We start from the raw sequence: 26,315 nt of genomic DNA, 5'->3' as shown, positions 1-26,315 counted from the left end.
ACACTCTGGTGTTCTGTGAAGTATTACTACTGCCCAAAACAGTCTTCTCTGGTTGGAGCCGCCTTTGGTGCGTGTTCCCTGGTTCAGGAGGGGGAATATGGTGGCACAGCCGAGCCTGAGGGTCCCTTTTACAGACCGCCTGTCTTGTTTTTGTCCTGCAGGCAATATTGAAACAAACCATAACCTGCCGCCGTCTCATAAATCCCGCAACAACATCCTTCGGTGAGAGCCAGGGGCACGGGACAGGGGCTCGGCAGGGCCGGGGTGGGTTGTGCCAGCAGAGCGTCCTGGCACTGGCTGGCCGCCCCTCTCTCTGTGCCCCCAGCACTAGCCTGGACCTCTATGCCAACGTCATCCACTGTAAGAGCCTGCCGGGAGTAGTGACCCGGCACAGGGACATAGATATCCTCATTGTCCGGGAAAACACAGAGGGCGAGTATAGCAGCCTGGAGCATGAGGTGAGTGAGGCCAGGGCTGTCCCCTCACTCTCTCGGGTCATGGGGGCCAGGGATGAGCCCAGCCAGGGTCAGCAGGAAGGAAGGCTGTGCCCAAGGAGTTTGCGCCAGAGGGCAGGCTGGCACAGAACCTTGGTCTCTCCCTGTCCCCTTCTCAGAGTGTGGCAGGAGTGGTGGAGAGCCTGAAGATCATCACCAAGGCCAAGTCCCTGCGCATTGCTGAATACGCCTTCAAACTGGCCCAGGAGAGTGGGCGCAAGAAAGTGACAGCCGTGCACAAGGCCAACATCATGTATGCACCACGCCCCTGCCATGTTCCTGCCCATTCTGCCAGCAGGCTCGAAGCAGCTGAATTGAGCAGCCTGCTCAGACCTGCTCTCACGGACTTGGGACCCAGGGCCCTGGCCACCTACCAAGGGGCCACACCCAGGGTGCCCTGTCGCTTCTCTCCCTGTCACGGCCTTGCCCCACTGCACACTTAGGGGAGGTGGAGCAGGATTCTGCCCGTTTCGCAGATGGGGGCCTGGCTAGAAGATAGAGCCCAGCCTCCCATGGCTGTCGGCACACCCTGTCCTTCCAGCTGACATTGCAGTGGCCAAGCTGGTGTCCTGTGTTCCCCCTAGGAAACTGGGCGATGGGCTCTTCCTCCAGTGCTGCAAGGAGGTGGCAGCCCGCTACCCCCAGATCACCTTTGAGAATATGATCGTGGACAACACCACCATGCAGGTAGTTAACCTGCCGGGCTCCGTGGCCACCTGCCCCAGGTGCCCTGAGCTTCTCGTGCTCAAGCTCCTGTCTGCGCCCTCCTTGCCCTGCAGCTGGTTTCCCGGCCCCAGCAGTTCGATGTCATGGTGATGCCCAATCTCTATGGCAACATCGTCAACAACGTCTGCGCAGGGCTGGTTGGGGGCCCTGGCCTCGTGGCTGGGGCCAACTATGGCCATGTGTACGCCGTGTTCGAGACGGTGAGTGCTGCCGGTGGCGCCAGGGCTGCTGGCATTTTTGAGCGATACCTCATGTACCGTCCCCTCCGCCCACTGAAACTGCCCAGTTCAGTGCTTTTTAGAATATTCAGAGTTGTGCAACCATCACCACTAAGTCCAGAACCTTCTCATCACCCTAAAAAGAAGCCCTGTACTTGTCAGATGTCACTTTCTTTCCCCCGCCTCCAGCCCCTGGCAACCACTAATCTGATTTCTGTCTTACGAATTTGTCTGTTGTAGGCATTTTATATGAGTGGAATCCCATAGCACATGGTCTTTTGTGACCGGTTTCTTTTTTAAGGTTCATCTGTGTTGTAGTGTGTGTCGATACTTTATTCCTTTTTATAGCTGGGTAATAACAGTCCATGGTATAGATAGAGCACATTTTATTGATCTCTTTTTTGGTTCTTTTTTTTTTTTAATTTAAATCGAGGTGAAATTTGCATAACAGCGTGAAACTATTTTAAAGTGAATGATTTAGGGGTATTAAGTATATCCACAGTGTCGTGTAACCATTACTTCTGTCTAGTTCCAGGACATTTTTATCACCCCAAAAAAGAGACCCCGTCCCTATTAGCAGGCACCCCCTATTCCCCTTCCCCTAGCCCCACTGGATATGCTTTCCGTCTCTGGATTTGCCTGTCTGGACACTTCACACAAATAAGTTACACTCCCCGCATTCTTACAGTCGCCACCCCTCTGTCGTCTTGCCTCTTCCAGGCTACAAGGAACACAGGCAAGAGTATCGCCAATAAGAACATCGCCAACCCCACGGCTACGCTGCTGGCGAGTTGCATGATGCTTGACCACCTCAAGTGAGTGACTTCTCGGTGCCTGGCTGCCAGCCCGCAGCCAAGCCCCTAGGCCCCGAGGACTGAACGCTGCTCTCTCTCCTTAGGCTACACTCCTACGCCACGTCTATCCGCAGGGCCGTCTTGGCATCCATGGACAATGAAAACGTGAGGCTCCTCCCCTTCCCTGCCCCCTAACCCCTTCCCCAGCCCTGGTTGAGCTGGTGTGATGCCTGAGAGGCTAGAGATGGTGACCTGGCACTTCTTGCTGCCTCCAAGGAGAAGATGGTGCCAGGTAGGGTAGGGTTTCTGGGCCTTAGCTGGTACCACTGTCCTCTTGGTGGCGGTTCCAGCCCCTGCAAGCCACAGGTGACGGTGGGCAGCCACCTGCAGGGTAGGGGTCGGGTGTTGCCGGGGTCCTGCTCTGTGCCCAAACTCTCCCATCTGTCACAGATGCACACCCCAGACATCGGGGGCCAGGGCACCACATCGGAAGCCATCCAGGACATCATCCGCCACATTCGCATCAGCAACGGCCGGGCCGTGGAGGCGTAGACTGTCCCCCTCCCCTCTCAGCACCCCAGCTGGCTTGCTGGGTGGACCCAGAATAAATCAGTTTCTGCCCCAGCCCTCAGCTGTGAGTTTATGTCACTTCAGGATGCTGGCGTTTGAGTTCACACTTTATTAAGAAAAGAAACATGCACGCTTCCCACAGAGCTCTGTGAGGGTTGGGGACAGAAGAAATTGAAAGAGGGGGCCTGGCCCTAGCATGTCTGCCCTGCCTCGGTGGGCGTGCGCTCACACCCTCAGGGCAGGAGAGGGCAGCTCCTGCAGGGTGACAGGAGTTGTCCATTTTCCTTGAAGGCACTGAGAGGCGGGGTCTGGGGCAGGAACGGGGAGGGTGGGGCACCTAGGGGTTGAGCCAAGGATGCTGGAGGCAGTCGGCCGCGCTGGCCCGCTTTTCGGGGATGTACTCCATCATGGGCAATAGGAAGGCACTGAACTGCGTGGCCTGCTCCAGGGGCCACTCGTACTTCTCCATGAGCACCTCGTAGAGGCCCCAGCGCTTGAGGTTGTGGATGTGCCGCAGCTCCCCTGGGGCGGGCGACAGGCCTCAGTTAGGCGCCGCCAGCAAGGCCTCCAGTTCGGGCCATGCTGCCCTCGAAACCCAGGGTCCCTGCCCCTTCGGCCTCACCTCTCCGGTTGAAGAACTCCCGGGAGTAGCGGCCTGAGAGGGCGAAGGCCGGGGGGATGTCTCCCAGGAGCTCCACGATGTGTGCGATGTGGTCTGGGGACAGAGTGGAGGCTGGCAGGCGGCCGGGAGGCCGGGGGTTGGGGGGACGGGAAGCCGAGCCCGGGCTGTGCCCGTCCTACCCTCATCACGGCTGTAGTCTTCTCCAGAGTGCGGCTCGAACAGGTAGTCGCCGGTGGCCAGCTCGAAGGCCTGGAGAGGGGAGTGCGTGAGGCTGCTGGCTGGCGGGCTGGCCCCCGGTGGGCGCAGCCGAGGCCTACCATGCACGCCGTGCTCCAGATGTCGGCTGGGGGCCCGTACTCGGCACCGATCAGCACCTCCACGGCCCGGTACTGCCGCGTCTGGATGTCCTCAGTGAAGTGCTTGTGCTGGAGGCAAGCGGAACCCTGGGGAGGAGCGGGGGCCACAGCGGGCCTGCCCCCCCAGTCCCCCCCAGTTGTCTCCTACTTTCTCTGAGTCACGCACCCAAGCAGTTCAGTGGGGCTCGCTCTGAGCCTCGGGGTCCCCAGACGTCCCAAGAGGAACTGGCCAGGGAACCCGAGGCAGAGGCTGGCCCCTTCCCAGTGGCCCCCCGCCCCTCGCCGTGGGCCTGGTTCTGCTGCCTGGGTGGTGCTGCTTCGGGTTCGGCCCTGGGTCTGCGGCATGAGCCAGACCTCGGGGTCTGGTCAAGAGGACTGCAGGGCGAACCCTCGCTGCACGAATGATTGAGTGCCCATGCGGCCCCGGTGGGGCTTCCTGGGTGCGTCTGTGCCCCCACCCTGGGCAGGGCACCCAGTTCTCCAAGGTGCACTCATACCACCCAGCAGGCATTGCCCAGGTCTGCAATCTTGATCTTGATCTTGTCTGCATTTTGGGGCTCTAGGGGGTTCACCAGGAGATTCGAGGCACCAAAGGGTGCTGGGAAAGGAAGAGAAGGGAGAGACTGAGCCAGCCGGGCCTCTGCCTCCCCGCCCGCCCGCCGCCCGCTGGCCCTGTCCGGCTTACTGCTGGGCGACAGGAGGCCCCCAGTCTCCCGCTGGTTGGAAGAGCCTGAGAGGATGGAGCACGAGGTGGGAGAGAAAAGGGAGCCGGAGAAGCCTGAGGTCTGGGAGCCGGGGCTGAGGCTGCGGTCGCCCCCAGGGGCTGGGGACGAGGAGGCTGGGGAGGGGCCAGCCCTGGCCCCCCCAGGGTGGCAGCCGGAAGAAGAGGTAGAGCCGCTGCCCCCCTCTAGTCTTGAGCTAGAGTCTGGGGAAAGGGGCAGAGGTGGTGTGTGAGCCGCTGCCCCAGTGGCCCGCATTCAGCAGTCTGGGGGCGCCCCTCCGGCCCCTCACCCTCGGCCTGGGCGGCTGCCTCCAAGGCCTCCAGCCTCTGCAGGTCCCGCAGCCGCTCCTCCAGCAGCCGCTTCTGCTGTTTCCGTTTGCGCCGCATCTTCTTCCTCTTGTTTTTTGACAGCTTACCCGGCTGCCATTAGAGCCAGGGTCACCCCAGGGTTCTTGTCGCCCATCCCTCGACCAGCCGGAGCCTCTACCAGCCTCCTGCCCTTCCTCCTGCCTCCACTCTAAGCTCGAGTTCGGGGAGGAGCGGATGGCCTGCCTCTGACTGGGTACCTGCCTGCCCTGGGGGGCAGCCCTGGCCTGTCCCAGCCCAAGGTGCCGTGTCCTTCCACTGAGGCAGTGGTGAGCCCAGCAGCCACCAAGGGCACTTTGGGGCGTGTGGCCCACCGGGTACCACCCTCGCTGGGGCCTCCTGGCCTTCGGAAAGCGCCACTGCAGGGGTGATGGGGAACGCGAGGAGGCTGAGGAGGCGAGCTCTGAGGACACGGGGAGACGAGGCACAGGAAAAGAGGGGTGCCGCGACTTACCCAGACCTCCTGGGGGCAGCTGACTGTGGGGCAGGAGGGGCACGGGTGTGGGGGTGAGGAGAGAAAGGAACAGAGGCTAAGGCCGGGGCTGAGGCCCACAGGCCCAGCCCCGGCCCCACGCACGCTCTCGTACCCGTGGAGCGGGATGGGGGTGGCGCCCCTGACTGCTGCCATTCTGTGGCCTCGGCGGCCAGGCGCCTGATGTAGGTGTCACCCACACACAACAGGATGTTCTCGGGCTTGATGTCTGTGTGGATGATCTTGCACTTGGTGTGGAGGTAGTCTAGACCGTGTAGCACCTGGGAAGAGCCACTCCTGAGCCCCGCCAGCCCCGGCCAGGCTGCCTCCCGTTGCTGCCGACGTGGGGTGTGGGCTGCTGCTCACCTGCCTCACGATGCTCTTCACGCAGGGCACAGGCAGGCCCTGGTAGTTGGACTTGATGATCCACTTGAGGAGCTGGTGGCCCAGGACCTCCAGCACCATGCACACATCTGGGGCTGGGAGTGAAGGGTGGCTGGCAGGCACACAGTTGGGGCACAGACTCCACCCGCTCTCAACCGGGGTTGGGGAGCAACCGGGCTTGGATAGTGCAGAGCTGTGCCTGGACGATCCTGGTGGTCACCACCAGTCCAGTGTCATAGTGTCCCTGTCATGCCCAGGAGTGCCAGTTGGATGGTACATCCTATGGTCATTCTACAGAGGGCACTGGAGGAGCAGACACGGGGACCTCAGGCCAGCCCCACCCCTACGCCCGGGTATGCTACAGGCGGCGGCCCCCGCCATTGGGGGTAACTCAGCGACCTGGTATCCACTCCCCCCCATAAGAAAGTAGTGAGGGTATTTTGAAGACAAGCGTCACTGGAAGGCATAAACTCCCATCATGCAGACCAGCAAACGGAGGCCCTAGTAGCTGGGAAGGCACAAGCTACTCCCCCTGCTGCCGTGGTGCTTTGCTCAGCCCCACAAGGATACGGACTCCATTAACCCCTGAGATCCTGAAGTCATCGATGAGCTGCACAATGGTCTCTCTTTTGGGGTCACTGGGGTCACTGTCTCGGACCTGGAGCAAAAGCCAAGGGGCCACGGATGGTGCCAAACTGCCCCTCACCGGCCGCTCCCGGCGGCGGTCCCCTCTCCCACTCTGGCGGGCCACTGGAAGAAAGGCCACCGGCCTCTCCTTCGCCGGCTCCGCCAGACTCACCCACTTGGACAGAGCCACTTGGAGCCTGGCCTTCTGGGGGCCCCGCGCCCCCCGCCCCAGGAACCCCTGCAGGCCTGCACCCACATGGCCAGGCCCCGGGCAGCTCCCAGGGAGCTGGGAGTCGGTAGGGGAGGCGCCTCACACATTTCAGGAGCTTGATCTCATCCACAGCTGTCTCTGTGTAATGCCCGGCGCTCTTCACCACTTTCAGGGCCACGAAGCGCTTGCGCCTGCAACACGGACACTTGCATCGGCTGCCAGCCCCGGCCAGACACACGGGCACATGGTGGTGGCCACAACCAAGCCCAGAGGCAGGATTCCAGCTGGCACCGGGCGCTGGGGGGCAAAGGGGACACTCACTGGATGTCCCAGCACAGCCAGACAGTGGAGAAGTGGCCCCAGCCCAGCTTGCGCACCACGTGGTACCGTCCATTGAACAGGTCGCCGATCTTCACGGGATAGTAGCCGCCTGGGGAGAGGAGCCAAGAGTCCATGGGAGCGTCAACCCTCTGGCCCCTTGGCCCAAGTGCACTGGCACCAGCACCCTCCTCCTCCTGGAATGTCCTACCCCCTGCAGCGGCACCTGGCCATCTGTGCCCCAGGCCAGGCCTCACCCTTGCAGTAGTCCTTGGGGTCCTCCTGTTCCTCATCATCAGAGCCCAACAGGCCCTGCAGCATCCGAGGCGCCGCAGTGGCGGGAGCTAGTTCGGAGCCCGAGGACTCGGGCCCGCAGGAAGCCTGTGAGCTGCGGGCGGGTTGGGCCAGCAGTGAGCGCGCGAGGTGCCAGGGGCCCCGGCGCCCCCTCCGAGCCCTACCTGCTGCTGCTGCCAACGCTGTCCCTGCCACCACCGCCTGCACTGGTGCTCATCCCGGCCTCAGGGCCCACAGCTCCGGCGCCCTCAGGGCTGTTCCTGTGGGGCCCGGCCTTGGCCAGTGCCTTTATAGCCTCTGCCGGCCGCTGATCTCACCCGCCTTTATAAATAGCCTCCCAGCTGCTCAGCTGCGGGCAAGGTATGCAGTAGGGCGGGGACAGCGTGGCGACAGAGCTCCTGAGAGTCTGGCCCCCAGGACAGGCCCCCAGGACAAGCCCCCTGCTGCTGCCTCAGGGCTGGCAGAGGAGGCCACCACACGGACACGGTATGACTCAGCCTTCATGCCGAGCAGCATCCCCGTCACATCCCAAGACCAAGGGGATCACCCACATGGGGACACAGCAGTTAGTCCCTGGGCTGAGTCCTCAAACTCCAGAGCCGGCTGAGGGGCACAGCCAGGCAAGGCCACCATGGACATGGCAGCCCAGTCCTCAGGCCAAGCCCGCCACCATTTTTGGAACATTCTCTGGCTTCCCACTCGGCCCCTGTGGGAGCCTTCCCAGGGGACGCCTCCCATTCCTATGGGCACCCCATTCTCTGCCCACTCTCAACAGGTTCCCATTTTCTCTGTGCCTTATTGACCCCTAAGACAGGCAGGAACCCGGTGTCCTCCTTTTCCCGAATGCGGGTCACCGAAGGCTTTGGTGTAGCAAGAGTCAGGGGCACAAGCTGCAGGCAACACGCTCTTCCTGCCAGAGGTACCGACCGAATAGAAGCCCAGGAACCTGCCCAACTAGGACTTCGCCACTGAGCCCCTGTGTAGTCTCCCTCGCGCCTCTGTTGCAGGCCTGCCATCCGGGCCCTGTTCATCGTCTCCTCCAACATGTGTCATGTGCCCCCATGGGAGGCACAGGGAGCCGCCCACCCAGGCCCTGCCCTCAGGGGTACTCCTCTATTGGGGAGCAAACAAGCCCACAGCTCTAGCTGGCTAGTGACAGAGGGACGTTCAGGTTAGGCAAAGACTGTGACCTTGGAGCTGCATCGAGGGACTAGAAAGAATCAGGTCCTCAGAAAAGGAGTGAATAGGTAAGCCTCCAGGGCAGCAAAGGGCTGGGTTGGGACGAGGCCAGCAGCAAGATGGGCTGGCGACCTCTGTGTCTGGCCTGGCCACAGAGTGGCTGGCGATGGGGGACAGGAGAGCGGGGAGGCCCCAGGTGGCCCAGTATGGGGTTCCAGCAGAGACCGACGGGCGCTTCCGCTCTTTGGAAAGGTTACCCTGGCAGAGGGAATGGCGGGGGCAAGAGTGGAGCCAGGAGTCCAGCCGGGGACTGTCGGGGAGTCAGAACGAAGCAGGTGAGCTTAGCGGTGACTGTGTGCTTAGCCCAAGATGAGAGACACTTGGTCCTGTGTCCCTGTGCCAGAAGAGGATTTGGTACAGTGGGGTAGATGGCAGAGGACAGGGGTGTTCCAACGAGCCAAGAGGAGAGTGAAAAGAGAGAGGAGAGGCCTAAGGGTGCCGATGACTCTTTACTCGGAAAAGCAGCAAGTCTCGCAGCTATGGGGACCAGAGAGGGCTGTGACTCCAGGGAAGGCAGAGGGTTGGGGATTGGGCTTTTTCTAAAAGAACAAATTTCTATTTTATTTCGAGATGCAGTTCTCCAGCAAGCAAATAAATACAATGAGGGAACAGAGGGAAGGATTGCTATAAATTAGAAAGAAGCCCGGGAGAGAGAAGAGGCTGGGGTGGGGGGGAGGTGACAAGAAACCCCCCACTCTCTGTCGGCCCTCTTCGGTTGCTGGCTCCATCCAGGGGTCTTAAGGCACTGTGGTGGCAGGTCCTGCTTGCTGCTCTCTAAGCTGGTGGGCCTCAGGTGCTGGCTGTGGCCAGAGCTCACAGGTCAGTCACTTTGTTCTCCACCAGGGCGGCGATCTGCTGCAGGCGGCAGGCCAGTTGCATCTTCTGGCCTACAGGGTCCTCCTCCAGGGCGCTGATGATCTGTCAGGGCAGAGGAGGGTTCCCTGCCTGAGCCCCAGCCCTCCGCCCAGTGGCCCAGGGCCACCCGACCCTGCTTCCACCTCAGCAGTGGCTGACAGCTGCCCCAGGCCTCCCTGGGGAATCTGAACGGACACCAAATCCCTTCCCAAACTGGGCCCTTCCTCCCCTCTGCCTGCTGGATTAGGCCTGAACACTCCTCTGCCCGCAGGGGGTGCCCCTTCCCCCGGAGAGTCCTGGCCTCACCTGGTCGTAATACCTGTGGATGTGGTTGTAGAGTTCGTGCAGGGCTTCCAGACAGTGAGGAGCAGAGGTGTAGCTCTGTGGGCAGCACATGGGCGAGTGAGGCCCTAACCTGGGCCTCAAGCCCCAAGCCTCCCTCCCCTCCGCTCTGCCCCCCAAATGTGGAGAGGCGCGCTCCTGGGCCCTGCCTCACCCCTGAGAGCTCGGCCAGAGCTGAGTTCATCTCCTGGTAGCTGGCCGGAGAGCTTTGGCGAATGTCGGAGTAATATCTGGAAGAGCGGGTATGGTGAGGGATGCGCAGCCTCCACCCCCAGCCATGCCTGCTACCCTGACACCTACCTCTCCACCAGCTGCTTGTAGCGAGGGATCTCCCGGGCGTAGAGAAGTTTGTTCACTGGGGAATCCTGCTCCGGGTGGGGGTGGGCGTGAGTAGGCAGGTGGGGAAGCTATGGTCCTGTCACCCTGACTGTGCCACCAGTGCCCCCTCCCCCTGGCCCTCATTATTCGCCATCCCCAGCCCCACCCAGGGCTCTGTGCCCAGCCCCTGTGGCTTCCCCACAAGCCTCTTCTTTCAACCACCCGGCTGCCACCACGGCCAGCTCTGCTCTCACCCGGCCCACTTTATGCTCTGAGATAGTGCAGGAGTCGATGAAGGTCTGGGCGATGACGGCGAGGACGGCATCCACGTTGTCTGACACACGCACGTCAAAGATGAGCTGTGGGTTCTTCAAGGCGTTCACCCAGAACCGCAACAGCAGGCTGGGGACACAGGCCAGCCGTGGGTGTGAGGCATGGCTGGTCTAGCATGCATCGTCAGCCTGGGCCCCAGCCCTGAGGTCCACGGGGAGCAGCCATGAGAGTCTATGCTGGGGGTGGCCAGAAATCCAGCTGGATGCCTCCCAGCCTACGTTCCTGATCAGACCCTGCTGCTCCGATCCAGGCAGTGAACTTGTCCCTCTGAAACTCCATGTCCTGTCTGCATGGAGATGGTGGAGGGCAGCAGGCGAGGTACCTGTTAGTCTTCCAGATATGCAAAGTCTCTGGGTCCTCGATGCCATGCTTCTCGGCCAGCTCGTCCAGGAAGTCAAACAGGTACTTGACAGCGATGGGCACAGGTCGGTTCACACTAAGGATGGCCTGGAAGGTGTCATCCACAAACTTCTGCAGTGTGCCCTGGAAGGTGGGGGGGCGGGGCTCCATCAGTGGCCAGGGCCACCCTTCAGCCTCTCAGGACCACGCCTTCTCCCTAGCTTAGTCAGGGGCCCCTCAGGGAGCCTTCCTGTCACCTGGCTCCCCTGGGACCTGGCTCCCCAGCCGCACCGACCTTCATGGAGAGTAGGCGGGTGAGGTAGATTTCTGGAATGGCCTTGGCCCGTGCCCGCTCCCGTTCCCGCTCTCGAAGGCTGCTGCGCCGTGCCTTGGCCCCTTCTGGTTCCTCGGTGCCTTTCACCAAGTGCCAGAAGCGGACTCCGCCTTCCTCACCATCCTCCAGCATGGGGATGTCTGAGGACACACGTGCCGACCTCAGTCCTATGCCCCTGACACCCGCCCCACCCCGCTTGTCGGGGCGGGACAAGGTGGGAGGAGCCAAGGAAAGCAGAGGGTAGCGATGTGGAGACGGGGGTAGCAGCCCAGGGGCTTGCTCAGCCCAACATCCTGTGGCCCTGGAGCACCCTGACCAGGCATGCCATTGCCTTCATGTGCCCTAGGCCCTCGGCTCAGCCTGGAGCTTTGGCTGGCCCGCTGGCGAGGTATGGGGAGACCCAAGTGATGGGCAGGACCAGGATTCCTGCCTGCCTCCCTCAGGCTCCCGGGAGCAGGTGGGCACGTCTGGGTTGCTGGACTCACTCTCTCCGGAAGGGCAGCTCTGGGCCAAGCTCTGGGAAACAGCGCCTCCGTTGTGTAGCTGGGGGACGAGCGCCACCGTGGCCCCATCTGGGACCTGGCGAGAGGGAAGCAGAGGCTGGGCCCCTTCCTTGGCTGATCCAGAGGTGAGGGCCTGTCCCCCAGCCCACGCCCACCCCGCACCTTGTAGTGCTGCAAAGTGTTGAGTCTCTTCCAGTGGTTCTGGGTCACCGAGGTCAGGTCCTCATCCGACAGGGTTAGGTGGCCAGCCAGGCCTGAGCGCCACTCTAGGGGGACCCAGGGAAGCCAATCAGACTGCAGCCATTCCCCAAGTCTGCCATTCAGAGCAAGGCAGAGCTGAGCCTCTATAGGTGGACCGGACCCATGCGATGAGGGCAGGCGGGGTGTCTCACCGAGGTCTAAGGCATGCGCGGCGGGCCTCTGGGAGAAGGGGGTACCCTTGTAGACTTGGTCCAACACCTTCTCCTTGACCTGGGTGATGGTGTCTGTGTCGAGCACCCGGGCGGGCACGCGCTGTACTTCACCATTCCATGCAGCCCCGCCAGCCCCGGGGCCCACCAGCACCATCAGAGTCAGGGGCCGGAACTCCACGTCCTCCCGCAGCAGGCGACTGTCGTTCAGGGTCCGTTTTGCCTTGCCTGTCACGGCGTCCACAGGGCCCTTATCCACCTGGTACTGGATGGCCCGGAGGAGCATGTACAGCGGCTCACCAGCCACCTCCTGCAACCATTAGGATGGGCCAGCATCGGCCAGGGGACTAGTGGCCTGCGCAAGGCTCAGAGGGCATGACGGGGGTGGGGAGGGGTAGCCAGCTGCACAGAGCAAGGGTAGACAACGACGGCTGGTCTCCGCCTCACAACCAGCCCGGGGAAAAGGGTCAAAACCCTTCCCTTTGCACACACACCCCCTTGCTATGCCCTCACGCCCTGAGGTCCCCGGGGGAATCCGGGCACGGGTCAGTGAGGCCACAGGCAGCAGCCTCTCGACGGAGCAAGGAGAAAATGCCATCCAGGGCACCCCTCACCCTCAGGAAGGCGTAAAGACAGATGGACAGCCAGTTGGTGAGCAGCTTCTCCACCATGGTCTCTGTCCTGTAGGGAGCAGGCCCCAGGTCAGAAATGAGAGCTGCAGGGACACCGTGTCCCTGGCCTGAGGCGGGCAGCAGAGGCAGTGAAGAGCTTTTCTGCCTGTCAGCCCTTTGTGCCCAGGTCCCTGGTGAGGATGCCCGTCTACTTCTCTACCAGTGGCTTCTGTCCTAGCCCACCTCCTGGGGCTTCCCGATCCCGCCCGCCCCAGAACAGGGCGGGGTAGGGGGGAGCCACCACCCCTGCTGGCATGACCAAGGTCAGGCCAAAGCCAACCTGCGCAGCATGAGCTTGGGGTTCTTGTGCACATAATGGGCAGCCAGGTCACCGAGCAGCGTCTTCATGATGTCGGTCAGGTACTCGAGCTTGCCGTGCAATGCCAGGGACAGCAGCGAAGCCACGTGGCAGCGGTCCCGCTGGGAGAAGCTGGGCTGCTCCTCCAGCGTGTGAATGAGCTAGGTAGGGGTGGGGGGGCTGATGCTCACTCTGGGAAGTTCCACGCCCCGTGCATCCTCCCACCTTTGTGCCTATACCTACATCCCAGCCCAGCCTGTGCCCAGCCCCACCTCCCTGCCCCCCTCCATAGCCCCCGGCCCGCCTGTGTGGTCCTCACTGTGAGGAGAAAAAGCTTGCAGTTGAGCAGATTGGAGAGCTGCGTGAGGCCCTGGCGCACAGGGGCACGGTGGCCCTCTTCCCCGGGCCCTCCCAACACGGGCTGCAGCGGGCAGCCACCGTGCCCAGGGAAGAAGACTCGCTCGGCGTATGTGCGGTAGTCCAGGAAGGGGATCCCGCTGCCCTCCAGGTCACTGCTGAGGTCAGTCATCTCGGTCATCAGGTCTGCAGGCCGGGAGCCACCAAGGTGTGGGCCCAGGCCTAGGTGGACCGTCTGCCCCCTCCCTACTACCCCCTCTCTACCTGTGAACTCTTTGCGGCACTGGTCGCCCACGCCAATCTCCAAGTTCTCCAGCTGTACCAGAACCTTCTGGTAATCCCGCAGGGCCTGTTTGCTCTTGTGCCTGTAATCCAGGTGCCAGATGTCACACATAGGCCCAGCCCTGCCCGGGCCGAGGACACCAAGCCAGGATGGCCACCTGCCTAGAGGCCTGCCATGGGGCACCCTTTCTAAAAGTGAAGGAAGTTTTCCCAGGAGTATGCATGGCGGGGAGGGCTCCTCACCTGTACATGAGGATGAGGAGGACGATGGTGGCGGTCAGCACAGCAGCGCCCATGCCCAGGCCTACCTGGGCCTCCACGGGGAAGGCAGACGGCGCAGGCTCGGCCTCGTACTGGACCGGGCCCAGGGCCAGCCGCAGGTTGCCCATCTGCACCTGGACGGGGGTGAGCGGGGCTCCTGAGCACCTGCCTTCATTGCTCTGCCCGCCACCCACCCCTGCACCAGGGCCCCAACCTCACCACAAACTGCGGCAGGGTGCTGGAGCCATTGGCAGGCTGCGGGGCCCGCGGGGGCGGCTCACAGTACAGGTGGGTGAGTGTGAGTGTCTTCACTAGGCACTCGCTGTCACCGATATGCACGCGCACCTCCTCCTTACTGATGCCCAGGTTGAGACCCTCACCCTGGGAGACGGAACAGGGGCCTGAGCCAGGCTGCCTAGCCTGCGCCTGCAGCCCCTCCACAGAGATGGCCAGTGGAAGCCCTCACCTCTACGTCCAGGACGTTGCCAGATTTCAGGAGGGCGGGCCCCTCTCGGCTGAGCGGGGCCAGCCGGGGGTTGGGCTGGTACTGGAAATCCTGGCCCCCGCTGGCACTGGCAAAGTCCACGTGCACGTTGTCTAGGGTGAAGAACACCCGCTGGGGGCGTGCCCCGTCCGGCACGGCAGGGCTCAGGCACAGGAGGAGATTGGAGGAGTTGATGGAGCAGACGGTGGAGCACTGCGAGGCATCCAGGGCCAGGATGAGGTGGGGTGAGCTGGGGCTCCCCTGCTCACCCCCAAGAGCATGGTGGCCCACACCGCCCCCCTCACTGGGCATGGCCCCAGGGCAGCCCCACTGCCTGCCGGTGGGGGCTCACCTGCAGCAAGCCTCCCTCAAGCTGGACACAAGCCTGAGGGGCTGAAGCGGGGGCCCCGCAGCTGCTCCTCAGGTCCTGGGACTCGGTCCCTGCAGTGGTCTCTGCGGTGGCTTCTAGCCACACGGACAGCAGAGGGCGCCGCACCACGTCCAGGTCCTTGCCCCTGACTCGGATCAGCCGTCCGCCCCTGTGCCAGGATAATAGTCAACAGGGATGGGGGCAGCGGGCAGTCCAGCTCAGCCCTACCTCCCTGCCTCCCCAGCAGGACACACAAGTTGCCCTGGCGAACCAGGTCCTCACCCCCGGAAGCTGACGCTGGGTTCCGCCGCCAGGAGCTGGGGGTTGGCGGTGTAGCGGAAAGGGATGGCCAGCAGCGTGCGCTGGGCATGGCCAAAGACCACGCGAACCACGGCTTCTCCTGGGCCGGCCTGAGGCATGGTGTGGCACACGATGGCCTCAGGACACACTGGCTCCTGGCTGTAGGGGAGAGGGGTCTCGCACTTTAGACTCTGGCCTCAGCCTGGCCGACCCACAAGAGCCCTGCTCTGCCTCCCTCGAGGACAGAGCCCACCGAGAGTGGTCACAGTGGCCATTTTTCTTGGACTTTCATGGGAGCCGTAGGGAGCTCCGAATCCACCACCTCTGCTGTACATAAGGGGACACTGAGCCCACAGGAAGTGGCCCCACCTGAGAGCAGCCAAGCCGGGGCCAGGAGGAAAGAGATACTTACATAGGACAGGGTTGGCTGCCCACAAATGCACTGATGTTGCCTCCTGTCTGGAGATGCTGCCCGTGGATGGTGAGCTGGGTGCCCCCCGCCTGGGGGCCCCAATGGGGACTCAGGCTCAGCAGAACAGGGTCCTGGGGGACAGAGCAGGCGGGGGCAGGCATAGCAGCCCAACCCGGCACTTCTTTGACTTGGCTCTAGTTCCCAAGGCCCCTTGGCTGCAAGGTGCTGGCCAACTTCTCGGCTTTGTCTCCTGGACCACAGCTGACCACACCCACCTCCTGAAAGCCCTATGCCCAGCTTCCACAGCCTGACAGCGCTCCCTTCAGCTGCCCTGCCAGGGGAGCTCTTCTCTCCTTACTTGTCCCTGCCCCCGGGAGGGCCTCATCCTCTGCCATGGCTTGCATGCACCTCCCAGGTTTAGGCCCCTGAGCACTTACTTAACTTTGAGATCCAATTGCTTCCTTGGGATGCCGCATGTGCCGAGCAGATGCTAACCCGATGCTAACCTGCCCCTGCCCCCCACTGCTCCTGCTCTGGGCTTCTCGGCCCCCAAATTGGTCCCAGCAGGCATTGAGGGCTCAGGCTAGTGCCTGAAGGCAACCCAGCTTTCTTGCATCCCCAGGCCTGCAGCAAGTCCCAGCAGCTCTGAGTCCCAAACTGGCCCGCTCGCCTTCTATACTTGGTACTTCTGCTGCCCACCTCCCTCCTGGGCAGTGTCATCTCTGTGCCACCATTGCCTGCTGCCCATCCTCCACTCGGATCACGGGGCTTCCGTACTGGACATGAAGCAACACTTCTTGCTACCCTTAGGCCAAGTCTGAAATCCTCATCTAGGTGTCTGTGCCTTCCTTCCCCTTCCTCCAACTGTCCACTGCAATGGGGACCACCCAAGGTGGGCACTGACCTGGTAGGTGAAGTGCTGGGTTGAAATGCCTGGTGGCCGACTCTTAATGGCCACTTGGATTGGCCCAGTGGTGCCATTGGGGGCAGGAGATGTCACACATACAATCCTGGGGAACAGAGGCTTGGTAGCTGCTCAGAGGCCCTGTGGGCTGCCCACCAGCCACTGCCTGGGGCCTGTCCCCTCCACCCCTCTCACTGCCAGCTCCCCTTCCCTCCCTTGGCCCATCTTTCTTTGGTGCATCTGACCCAGACCTATATTTCTTGGCTGCAAGCCTCCCTTCTGTCTGGGTGGCCAGTCCCCGAGGGCCTCACCGGGCAGAGGTGCGGTAGAGAGAGTGGTCAGGGCTGCAGGGCTGGCCAGCCACACTCACGGCGTCCTGCACATCGGCAAAGTCCCGGCCCAGGTTGGAGCCCAGGATGGTGAGGGCCAGGCCGCCCTCAGGGGGGCCGGTTAGGGGCTCAATCTGTAGCAGGGAAGGATGGCATGGGATCCCAAAAGCCACATCTACTCTGCAGTGGGGACTGTCCAGCTAGCTGGTCAGCCTGAGGCAGGGCTGGTCTCAGCCAGGTGAGGCTTAAACAGTGGGGGACAGAGCAGGGCAAATGGGGCTGGGGATGGAGGAGGAGATGGGAGACATCGGGCCATTTGGGGAGGGACAGAGTCAGGAGGGGCTGGGGGGGGCCCACCCAGTCAATGCTGGGCATGGGACACAGGAGCTCCACGGCCCCAGGTGGGCACAGTGGCCCATAACGACAGGCGGGCTGGCCGTGGCTGCACCACAGGCAGCCCAGGCTCCCATTGGCCGCCTGGCAGTGGCTGCAGTCCGGGTGGCCCACGGCACAGTCGTACAGGGTCACTAGGGAAGGTTACGTAGTGCACTGAGGCATCGCCCATCTGCCACATGCCCTGCCCCGTCTGCCCTGCCACCCCCAAACTCACCATGAAGAGTACGGGCATTGTCCAGCCGCTGGTCCTTGCCCCGGGTGACGTAGATGGGCACCGGGAGCTCCCGTTGGGCCATGGAAGAGTGGAACTGTGGGTGGAGGGTGGGAGTCAGGCCTGGCCCAACTCAAGAAAGCCCTGACCCCTGTCTCCTCCAGGACACTTCTCCCAGAATGGGTGCCATTGTTCAATGCCCACATCTCCCACCAGACTGTGAGCCTGGGGCAGAGGCTGTGGGCAACGTGTTCCTGCTGCATAGAGCAGGCCTCGTGACGATGGGATGAAGAGGGTGAGCCCCTGAGGGCCTGGGACAATATCGGAGGCAAGGAGGTTGGGAGTATCTGCGGGCTGCAGAAGGCATCCAGTGGTAGGTGAGGTCGTGCGGTGGCCCCTCACCTGCTGGGCCTGGCAGTAGATGAGGCCCGTGTCCTCGGTCATCTCTTCCAAGGACGCCGGCAGCCTCCTTAGTTCTCCGGGCAGCTCCAGCCAACAGTGGTAGGAGGCAGACAGGCCCTGGGGATGGACACCGTCAGGACCTTGGACATTGTCAGCCAATCCCCCCCAACCCCCCGTCCCCATCTCCCCGCCCACCACGTCGCTCACTTGGAAATGTTGAAGGTTGCGCACGCGCAGGGCCAAACGGCTCTCCCAGCCCACGGGCACCAGGAGCGGTCCCGCCAGGCTTTCGACCTGAGGACACGCCCCTGGGCCACGCACTTGGATGTCCGCCTGGGGAAAGGAGATCTGTTAGCCCTAGAAGTCAGGGGCCTGAGCAAGGTGTAGGGCGGGGTGGGTCTGCAGTGACAATGAAGATGCCAGGCTGGCCACCGGGTGAGGACTTGCGGCCATGGGGGCCTGAGCAGTGAAGGGAGCCCAGCAAGCCAGGCTCACCCACCTCCTGGGTGCTGTAGATGGTCCTCTCGCCCTCTGGGCAGTGCTCCCCGTACACACAGCGGCTGCTCTGGGGGCACCAGTGGCATCGCCAGAGGCTGCCCACACAAGCACGGCACCTGGAGGGACAGTGGGCTGCTCAGGCTGGGCACTACCTGGAGTTGCCACCCCTACCCCTCAGCCAGGCCCAGAACTCACGGGGAAGCCGCCTCCAAAGCCTGAATAGCACTGCAGTCGTAGAAGGAAAAGTTGGTGGTAGCTACAGCCACATCCTCAAACATCAGAGCCAGGGACAAGGTGACGTGATCTGAGAGGGGAAATGGTGGTGGCGGGGGGCAGGTCATGTGGCTCCTGCCCCTCCAGCTCCTGCCCCGGCCACCCTCCCCAGAGGCCCCTCACCTGTGCCTGAAGGGTTAGGTGGCAGCTGGTCTTGAGGAGGGGTGACGCAGGCCACGTGGGGCCCTTCCACATGAGCCAAGCTGTCATAGTCTCCAAAGGCACAGTGGAAGTATTCATCCGCGGCCAGGGTGGGCAGCCGGGGGACAGACAAGGTGACCTGGGCACATTTGAGGAAAACAGAGCGGGAAGGGGCTTCTTGGGGGCTAACTTGCCAAGGGAGATTGAGCCAGAGCAGAGCGAGTGGCAGCAGAAGCCGTGGGAGAGGGGGTCGGGGGGCGGCCCGGGGGTAGGCAGTGGCGGGAGCCTCACCTGGCCCTGCTCCTGGCGGGGGTGGTGGGCCGGAAGCAGGCTCTGAACATGCAGACAGTGGCTGTCTTCCTCATAGCTCCACAGCCACTGGTTGGGCTGGGCTGCCCGTCCGCATTGGCCCTTACGGGTACACCTGCGGGCAGGGGGCAGTTTGGTCACCGTGCGGGTCTCAGGATCCCTGGGTGACTGGTGGCAAAGGGATTGGGAGGATGGCCCAGCCGGAGTGCAGTGAGCAGGGGAAATGGAAGAGACTGTGCTCAAAGAGGAAAGGCTTTGGCCTTGATAGTGAGTAAGAGGCTTCCGTGCTGTGGAGGGGAGGCACGTGGATCTGACTTAGGGGTGCCATAGGGATTCCTGGGGCTATCTTGTGGAGCACAGGCTGAAGGGGACATCTGGGAGAGGTGACAGAGGCCTGGCCTGGGGTGGGGCTGTGGGGAATGAGAAGTAAACAGGTTGGACCAGTTTCCCAGTTCAGCGAGATGGGCCAGGATGGGGGAACTCAGCGGTGGCCCTGCGGCTCCACCCCAGGTAGCCAGACTGTCCCATTGGCATGCCTGGGGCTGCTTCCAGCTATGGCCTCCTGGCACACACCACCTGCCGGCTCGAGCCTGGGTGTGGACCCCGAACTCACCTGCCTTGGAGGACGCACCAGCCACACAGCGGGTCCTGGGCCTGGAGGCAGCTGGTACAGTCAGGGAACTGAGGGCAGGCAGCCACGGGTACCCGGTCCACCTGCATGGGCAGCGGGAACAGAGGTGGTGAGTTCAGGGACTTGGGCCTCATGTGCCCAGCCCCCGGGACAACCCTCACCTGCTGGGCAGTCAGGACGTAGAGGTGGCTACCGCTGCCGTCCGCAAGCAGGTCCGGGCTGATGGCTGAGCCCGGAGGCCCCACTTGCTGGGAATGGTACACCTGGCCTTGGGAGCCGTTGAGAAAGACCTGGGGGGACAGCAAGGACAGGGCTGGGCCAGTCCGCTGGCCTTGGCCGACTGTTCGGAGCACAAGCTGTCTTCCTGGCTGAGGGTCCCGGGCAGTAGAGGGTAGGACAGGCCCACAGGCGTCCAGCCTGTCCAGGTTGCCTCCTTCATTCAGCATCACCCAGCTGGGGTGGCAGGGCCACCCTGGGTGAGGCCCTCAGGCGCCAGGGGCGAGAGGGCAGCTATGGGATGACAAGGTCATGAGGAGACAAGAGTTTGCCTTGGAGAGACTTCTGGGGCTAGGTTGGCTCCGAGGACCAGGCCCTGCCCACCCCGCCTTCATGGCTGTCGGACTTGCTCTTGGCTGGAGAAGTTGGGGTTGCTCAGAAGGCTCCTGAGCTGTCATCCTAAGCCACGCCTCTGGCACCCAGCCAGCCAGGACACAAGCAGAGAGGCGAAAAGGTACCTGGGGTTTCCCTGAGCCGCTGCAGGGCCCAGCCTGGCAGTGTTAAGACCGCGGGGCTGGGAGGCTGGCACTAGGGCAGCCCCCTGCTCTGTTGGGCCCTCACCTTATGCAGCTGGCCTTGAGTGTCCCCCAGGAAGGCTACCATGTGCCCGTCCACCTGGAGGGCTGCGACGGCGCTGATGGGCTGCGTGAGCTGCAGCAGAGGCCCGGCCTCCAGGGGCTGGCGACCAGCAATGGGGCTGGGGGTGTGCTCATCGCCACAGGGGTACGAGTCAGGGGAGTCCTGGACGGGCAGAGAGGGAAGAATCAGTTCTCGGAAGAGGCAGGAGGGAACTTCCCCGGTCCCAGAGCTAATCGGAGGAGGATGCCAGGCGGCCAGCGAGAAGAGAGCGAGGCAGGCTGGAGGGCAGGGCCAGGGAGCCCCTTGGCAGGACAAGCTCACACCGCAGAAACGGAGAAAGACAGAGCAGCTAGGACAGCCGGAAACCGATCCAGCCCCTTCTCGACATCCTCTAATCAAGAGGTCGTGGGCAGTTGTCACACGAGAGCATCCAACTGCCCGAGGCCCGGGACTACATGTGGGCGGTCCCCGCCCTGGGCCGAGAGATGCTGCAGGACCACAAGGGACAAGGACAGATGAAGCAGCGAGAGAAGAGAGGAGCTGCCACCAGAAGACGGTGTGTAAAGCCTGAAGTGAGAGGACAGGTGTGGGGCCTGGGCCCGACCACTCACGGGGGGCAGGGTGACACAGCGTGAAGTGACGCCATACTCCACAGTGGCTTCCTCCATGCCGTTGGGGCCCCGGCCGCCTGCTGTGTAGCAAAGGCGCCGGGCTTGCTCCATGCTCCCGTCCAGCTCGGCCAGGGGAAAGGCGCACAGGGCTGCCTGTGCCCCCCTCAGGCCCGTGGCAAATGCCCCCAGCAATGTGCCCGGGGCGAGGAAGGCAGCCTGGATGAGGCCCTGGCCCCGGCAGGAGAGAGGCACCTCCACGTAGGAGTAAAGGTTGGTGTCCCCTAGGCAGACTCGGGCGACGTAGGAGCGGTACTCGGCCTGTGCCCGTGCCCCACGGCGGCGGAAAACGAAGTAGGCAAAGCGGGCACCAGCGAAGGCTGCCACGTAGCTGTTGTTGTAGTCGGAGAAGTCTCCCACCACAAGGCGGCCTAGGCCCTCACTGGAGAAAGGCTGAGGCCCAGCCAGCTGGCGCACAGTCAGGGGTGGCACCCCTCCTGACAGCTTGCCCGCCAGGCCTCTGGCCACCAGCAGGAGGTCCCGGCCTGGCCCGGGCACCACCAGGCCCACCGTGGCCACTCCTGGGGCATTGGCGGCCACAAACTGCCCATCGCCCGGGTCCTCAGCCTGGTACAGCAGCTGGGCCACGTCCTCAAGCCGCCGTTTCTCACACACACCCTGCCGCACCTGCCCGCAGGCCACCAGCTCCTGGGCCCGGCTGCTCACCAGCAGCAGTTGGTTGGCATTGTCGGTGAGCTTGGCCTGTGGGCATTCGGCTGGGTCACGGAAAGGCACACAGTCTGGACTGTCGAAGACAGGGCCGGTGACGGCCATAGCCTCGAGCTGTAGTTCGGGGCTGAGCTGGAAGAGGCGGTTCACCGCACCTACGTAGAGCGTGCCCCGGGTGGGCGCCAGTGCCAAGTGATTGAAGGTGGTGTTGAGAACGGAGAAGCGATGGGCCTGAGTCAAGGGCCGCAGTGGACACAGCAGCAACAGCACGAGCAGGAGGCGGGGACCGAAAGGAGGCCCAGGAGCCATCGCAGGGGCCTGGGGAAGAGGAGAGCACCTGAGACCCAGCGGGAAGGAGCGCCGCCTCCTCACCGCTGGCCAGCGCGACTCAGGGCAGCGAGGGGAACGGAGGAAGAGGAGATGGAGAGAGAGCGCCGGACGTGGACAAGACTGAGGGGGGACGCAGATTCAAACGGAAGGAGAGAGAGGGGAAAGGGAAAACAGAGAGGACAGACCAGGGAGAGGAGGAAGGCCGGGCACAGGAGAGGAGGGAGGTGTGAAGGTGGGGAGCTTGTTTGTAAGGCGGGAAGGGGGCAGGAGGCCAGGGACAGGTGAGGACCCGGGAGAAGGAAGGCTGGTGGAAGCCATGTTGTGGGAGGATCCTGCGGCCGCCACCCAGACAACAGAGATGGCGCGGGGGCAAGTGCAGTGAGGGACAGCAAGGGCAGGGGGCGCCCGTCACGGAGAGAAAACTCGCCCTGGGCAGCCAGGGACAGTTGCAAAGAGGCACCCTCGCCAGTGGGGACGGGGAGTGCTGGAGAGAGAGAGACCGAGGCAGCCGGATACTGCTCAAGCTCGCCCCAAACATGGCAAGGGGGGCCATCCAGGGCCAAGGTCATGTCATAGAGGGCTGAGACGGCCTCAGACTGCGCTGGGGGTGGTCAGAGCAGGGATTCGGGGAGAGCTGGCAGCCAGCCGGAGCGGCATCTGGGGCGGGGGCGCACCAAGTGACAACACAGAGTTCAGGGGGCCTGTCCCCTGCCCCAAGGGCCCCAGCAACCAGGGAGTGTAGATACAGAGAGGGCGAGAGAGGAAAGAGAGGAGCGAGAGAAAGTCGGCCAGGAAGACAGCTTGCCTGACGAGACGGCAGTCAGGCTGGCAGGGCACAGCTGGAAGGGAGTACTACTCAGAGAAGGCATGGGTGCCACTCCCACCCATTTGGAGCCATTTGGAGCCCAAACTGGGGGTAGCTCCCATGGGCCTGGTGGGGGCCTGAGGCTGAGCCCCACCTCCCATCTGGGGGCCATTAGCAGCAGCCCCTGCCCAATAATAGCCTTAGGCCCCAGCTGCCTGCCTAGGTGACCAGAGGAGAGAGATGCCAGTGGAGACCCTGGGCTTTGGTGGACTCTGCTCCTCCCTCCTCTTGACCCCAAGCTGAGAGCCACAGAGAAAGGGACAGAAGCTGGGTCCTGAATTCAGCTAGGATCCTGCACAGCTGGGCGTGTAGGCACTGTCCCAGGTCACTCAGCGCCCCTAAAGCTTTCAGCACAGAGGCACGCCCCGGCCCCCAGGCATATCAGTGGGGGTAGAGCCCCTTATCTCGGTGACACAGACAGGAAGGTCAGGCCTGGCTCAGGAACAGGGCCATTTCCTCTAGACCCGGGATATCGGTAGCGGTGTCTGTGGCATGTGGGTGACGGGGTAAAGGGACTGTGGCCAGGAGGCACAGCACATTGGGGCCCCACACCCAGGCTCTGCTGTGCTATTTTACCTGCCCTGCCCCTCCCAGGGACATCTGTGCGCACTCGGGACCCGAGCACTTACCATTGAGAAGAGGAGCAGCAGAGGGAGGCACGTCTCACTTCAGCTGCCCTAGGGCACTGGTGATGGGCACGAGACGGCTGGGGGGGGACATCGCCCTGAGCGAGAGGGAGACGGTCAAGGCTCGGCCCGTTCACACTGGCCCCAGGGGAGGAGGAAGGCCAGGGGGGCCAAGGGCCCGGCGGCCGGGCTCCACCACAGCTGGCAGCTTTGTCAATAGTGGCTGGGCCAAGGCAGCCCTGCCTCCACCTCAACAATGTTCCCTCTGTCCAGAGGCCAGGGACCCACTATATGGTACTCTTCCCCCACCCTGGCTGTTCTGGCCAGGGGGCTCCCTACCACTCCCACCCTCGGAGACACCCCGTGGGATCTGGGGACAAAGGGACAGGGTTTCCTCCAGCCAGAAAAAATGAGACCCACAAAGCCAGCTCCACCCTTCTGGTGCCAGCCAGTGAGTTCCTCCTTGTGTCCCCCTAGGTCCCTGTGAATGGCACAGGGGAAGCCAGGGAGCCCCCACAGGAGGGTCAGAGTGCTGAGTCCCTGCAATGCCAGCCTCAGCCTCAGTAGCCTTGGTGCCTGGCTGAAGTGCCAGTCCTGGCCCTCAATGCCTGCCTTTGTCCAGGCTGGGGGCAGGGGAGACGCTGACAAAGGCACCCCGTCCAGGAGACCTTCTCCCCACAACCCCCACCCCTTTGGCCCAGAATAAGACTGGCCGGAGAGCAAGTGATCAGGCTGTGTCCATCCAGCCCCACCTCCGGGAACCGGCAAAGTTGTGCCAGGTACGTCACGGTGGTAGTGGACAGTGCCAGCGGAGGATGCACGGGGGTGGGGGGGGGCTGCGTTGGGACATGGCCCCCAGGAACCCAGCCCTTAGCTTCAGGCATGGCAACTGGTCTCTGGCAGTTCTCCTCTCCCCCACCAGGGAATACCATTTCGGAATGGGCCTAGACCCCCCTCCACGCATGGGGTGGGGAAGGGAGTGGCGGCTGGCAGCTGACTCCCTTGCCACCCTCACAGGGCACAATCTGCACACCAAGTTAGCAGAGTCGGGGCTTTGGCTCGTGGCGCTGGGGCAGGTATGCTCAAGTTGGGGTCCCCGATTCTCCGTAGTGTGCCACAGCAACAGGCTTCAGGGCAAGGTGGCAGCAGCACGGCTTGCTGCCACCTGGCTGGGCCGGTTGGATGGCTGTGGGGGCGGGGAACTAGGCGGGCCACCTCCCTACCCTGCACCCTACCCTTGGTGGTGCCAGCTTTCTTATTTGGGGGCAGAAGACCTGGGTCCTACTTCCCAGCTCCAGGGCCACCTCTGGGGGCGCACTTTGCCCGTACGCATCAGGAGGTATCATGGAAGGGCTGGGGCTGGCGCCTGAGGGCCTTTGCTCCATCAGGGCTGGTTGGCCCTGCAGACTCGTGGCTCTTTCCAGGTCCCAGCACACACGGAGATGGCGCCCCCCTCATCCTGAGGCCCCTGCACCCTCCACCCTCGTCAGCCCCGGTTCCTGCCTACCTGGGTGGGCCAACGGCAGGGGCTGAGCAGCAGCTGGTGGTGCCAGGAGTGCGTCCCTGCGGAGTCCTGGCCTCTCTCCCCACAATGCAATCGTGCCCAACCCAACACATCCTGGCGGGCTGGCCGGGCAGCCCGGCCCCTTCCCGCCCACCCCTTTGCCCAATGGCGGAGGGCAGGGTGCTGCTGCCCTCTGCTGGCCTCGGCAGGCATGGCGGAGGGCCGGCTCCAGGCACCTGGCTGGAGCAGGTAAGGGTGGGGCGGGGCCTTCTCATCAGGTGGTGGGGAGAGCATTCAATAGCCTTCCATGAAGTGCCTATTGAGTGACAGGCTTGAGCTGGAAATGGCGCTCTTCAGAGACAAAGCCCACCGCCACCTGCCTCAAGAGTCTTCTGAGTCTGGGATAGAATCACTTGCCAACAGACAAGGTCCTACTGCCAGGGGAACCCATTCGTGGAGGGCCCCTCGGGGCACCAAAGAGGGCAATCAAGTCTCGGGGTGCTCAGGGCATTAGGGGGAGGAAGTAAACTTTAAGCTGACTTTGAACCAGATATTGCTACTACGACGGCCGACCTCCTGAGGTACCGGGGCCGAGCTAAGTGTTCGGGGTATGTTAACTCATCCCGTCCTTCTATCTGCCCTGAAAGAGAACACAGGTATTTCCCCCAGTTCGCCTGTGAGGAAACAGGGTGCCTTGTCTCTTAAACAAGGTCGCACAGCTAGTACGTGGCAAGGCTAAGAGTCAACCTCAGGGCTCTCACACTTAACTATGGGGCTACGTGACCCTGAACCATGAACTGCGACAGGCATTGGGCAGGAGGGGAGATGGGGTGTAAACAGTGAAGGCACCAGAACCCAGGAGGCCCTCGGGTCCTTCCTGCTGGGGCGATGCTCTCTACGGGGCGGGAGTGCCAGTCGGGGGAAAGACGGGAGGACTGAGGGGCCCACAGGCAGGAGGAGGTGGCCAGTGAAGCTGTTTGGGGTCTTCATATGAAACACTCAGCTCGGGCTGACTGGAGCACTGGGGGTGAGTGTAAGTCCCTAGGGGAGACTTGGAAGGGAGACCAAAAGCATGGGGGGAAAGCCAGCCGGCCAAGAAGGAGCTAGGGCAGGAACTGGCTCCAGGAGGGTATGTGGGGAGTTTTGGGGAGGGGAATCTTGAACAGCAGAAAATAAAGGACTGTCCCTCAGCCCCCCGCCCCCATAGTCATCTGGGCCTTTCTCTGCCACCCTGTGCTTTCCCTCTCCCACTCCCGACACACACATATATCCTGGTGGCCTTAGGAAAGACAGACATCTTCAATCTCGGCATTGGGAACATTTTTCCTACCTTTCCACAGAAGAAAATAAATCCATCCTCAGACGATACAATTTTTCAGAGTCTAGAGTGCTAACCGTGACACTATGGAACCCACTTTGCAGT

The 26,315-nt window shown here is 62.8% G+C and overlaps 3 protein-coding genes across 9 annotated transcripts in view; 1 reads left to right on the top strand and 2 right to left on the bottom strand.

Moving 5' to 3' along the window:
* IDH3G (isocitrate dehydrogenase (NAD(+)) 3 non-catalytic subunit gamma) overlaps positions 1 to 2,858 on the top strand; it is a 9,434-nt gene extending 6,576 nt beyond the window's left edge. For both annotated transcript variants that reach the window (XM_039866969.1, XM_039866968.1), the window contains 8 exons: positions 162 to 222; positions 326 to 458; positions 614 to 747; positions 1,079 to 1,181; positions 1,274 to 1,420; positions 2,159 to 2,253; positions 2,337 to 2,397; positions 2,683 to 2,858. In XM_039866969.1, the coding sequence (XP_039722903.1) occupies positions 162 to 222; positions 326 to 458; positions 614 to 747; positions 1,079 to 1,181; positions 1,274 to 1,420; positions 2,159 to 2,253; positions 2,337 to 2,397; positions 2,683 to 2,784 (836 nt within the window). In that variant the 3' untranslated portion in view covers positions 2,785 to 2,858. The remainder of the gene's footprint in view (positions 1 to 161; positions 223 to 325; positions 459 to 613; positions 748 to 1,078; positions 1,182 to 1,273; positions 1,421 to 2,158; positions 2,254 to 2,336; positions 2,398 to 2,682) is intronic.
* A 53-nt stretch (positions 2,859 to 2,911) lies between these two features.
* SRPK3 (SRSF protein kinase 3) lies at positions 2,912 to 7,390 on the bottom strand. 5 transcript variants are annotated; one of them, XM_039866963.1, is made up of 15 exons: positions 7,338 to 7,390; positions 7,137 to 7,267; positions 6,883 to 6,991; positions 6,665 to 6,752; positions 6,294 to 6,381; positions 5,706 to 5,812; positions 5,455 to 5,620; positions 5,322 to 5,344; positions 4,792 to 4,921; positions 4,466 to 4,705; positions 4,278 to 4,378; positions 3,742 to 3,849; positions 3,604 to 3,673; positions 3,425 to 3,517; positions 3,016 to 3,324 (listed from the first exon to the last, which is right to left on the bottom strand). In XM_039866963.1, the coding sequence occupies exons 1-15, from the start codon at positions 7,388 to 7,390 to the stop codon at positions 3,140 to 3,142; spliced, it is 1,692 nt and encodes a 563-aa protein (XP_039722897.1). In that variant the 3' UTR covers positions 3,016 to 3,139. The 5 variants fall into 5 exon arrangements, with proteins under 5 accessions (XP_039722893.1, XP_039722892.1, XP_039722897.1 ...); XM_039866961.1 differs by having other exon boundaries at positions 4,278 to 4,705; XM_039866959.1 differs by having other exon boundaries at positions 2,912 to 3,324; positions 3,425 to 3,849.
* A 1,543-nt stretch (positions 7,391 to 8,933) lies between these two features.
* Positions 8,934 to 25,034, bottom strand: PLXNB3 (plexin B3). 2 transcript variants are annotated; one of them, XM_039866948.1, is made up of 36 exons: positions 24,896 to 25,034; positions 23,392 to 23,486; positions 20,842 to 21,885; positions 20,213 to 20,392; positions 19,537 to 19,665; positions 19,358 to 19,458; positions 18,727 to 18,859; positions 18,418 to 18,574; positions 18,217 to 18,325; positions 18,023 to 18,137; positions 17,731 to 17,856; positions 17,524 to 17,640; positions 17,125 to 17,218; positions 16,872 to 17,041; positions 16,497 to 16,648; positions 16,186 to 16,291; positions 15,282 to 15,412; positions 14,852 to 15,028; positions 14,552 to 14,738; positions 14,182 to 14,412; positions 13,935 to 14,096; positions 13,698 to 13,849; positions 13,437 to 13,537; positions 13,135 to 13,358; positions 12,798 to 12,976; positions 12,461 to 12,527; positions 11,829 to 12,156; positions 11,599 to 11,702; positions 11,419 to 11,512; positions 10,895 to 11,073; positions 10,583 to 10,743; positions 10,182 to 10,329; positions 9,910 to 9,974; positions 9,764 to 9,839; positions 9,574 to 9,648; positions 8,934 to 9,330 (listed from the first exon to the last, which is right to left on the bottom strand). In XM_039866948.1, exons 2-36 carry the CDS (start codon positions 23,392 to 23,394, stop codon positions 9,226 to 9,228), a joined length of 5,682 nt encoding a protein of 1,893 aa, XP_039722882.1. In that variant the 5' UTR covers positions 23,395 to 23,486; positions 24,896 to 25,034; the 3' UTR covers positions 8,934 to 9,225. The 2 variants fall into 2 exon arrangements, with proteins under 2 accessions (XP_039722882.1, XP_039722883.1); XM_039866949.1 differs by having other exon boundaries at positions 9,587 to 9,648.
* Between the last annotated feature and the right edge of the window lie 1,281 nt (positions 25,035 to 26,315).

The sequence above is a fragment of the Pteropus medius genome, unplaced genomic scaffold, assembly GCF_902729225.1.
Source record: "Pteropus medius unplaced genomic scaffold, Ma_sr-lr_union100, whole genome shotgun sequence".
Taxonomy (NCBI): domain Eukaryota; kingdom Metazoa; phylum Chordata; class Mammalia; order Chiroptera; family Pteropodidae; genus Pteropus; species Pteropus medius.
Note: the sequence above shows the minus strand (reverse complement) of the source record. Positions and strands in the feature narration are given on the sequence as shown.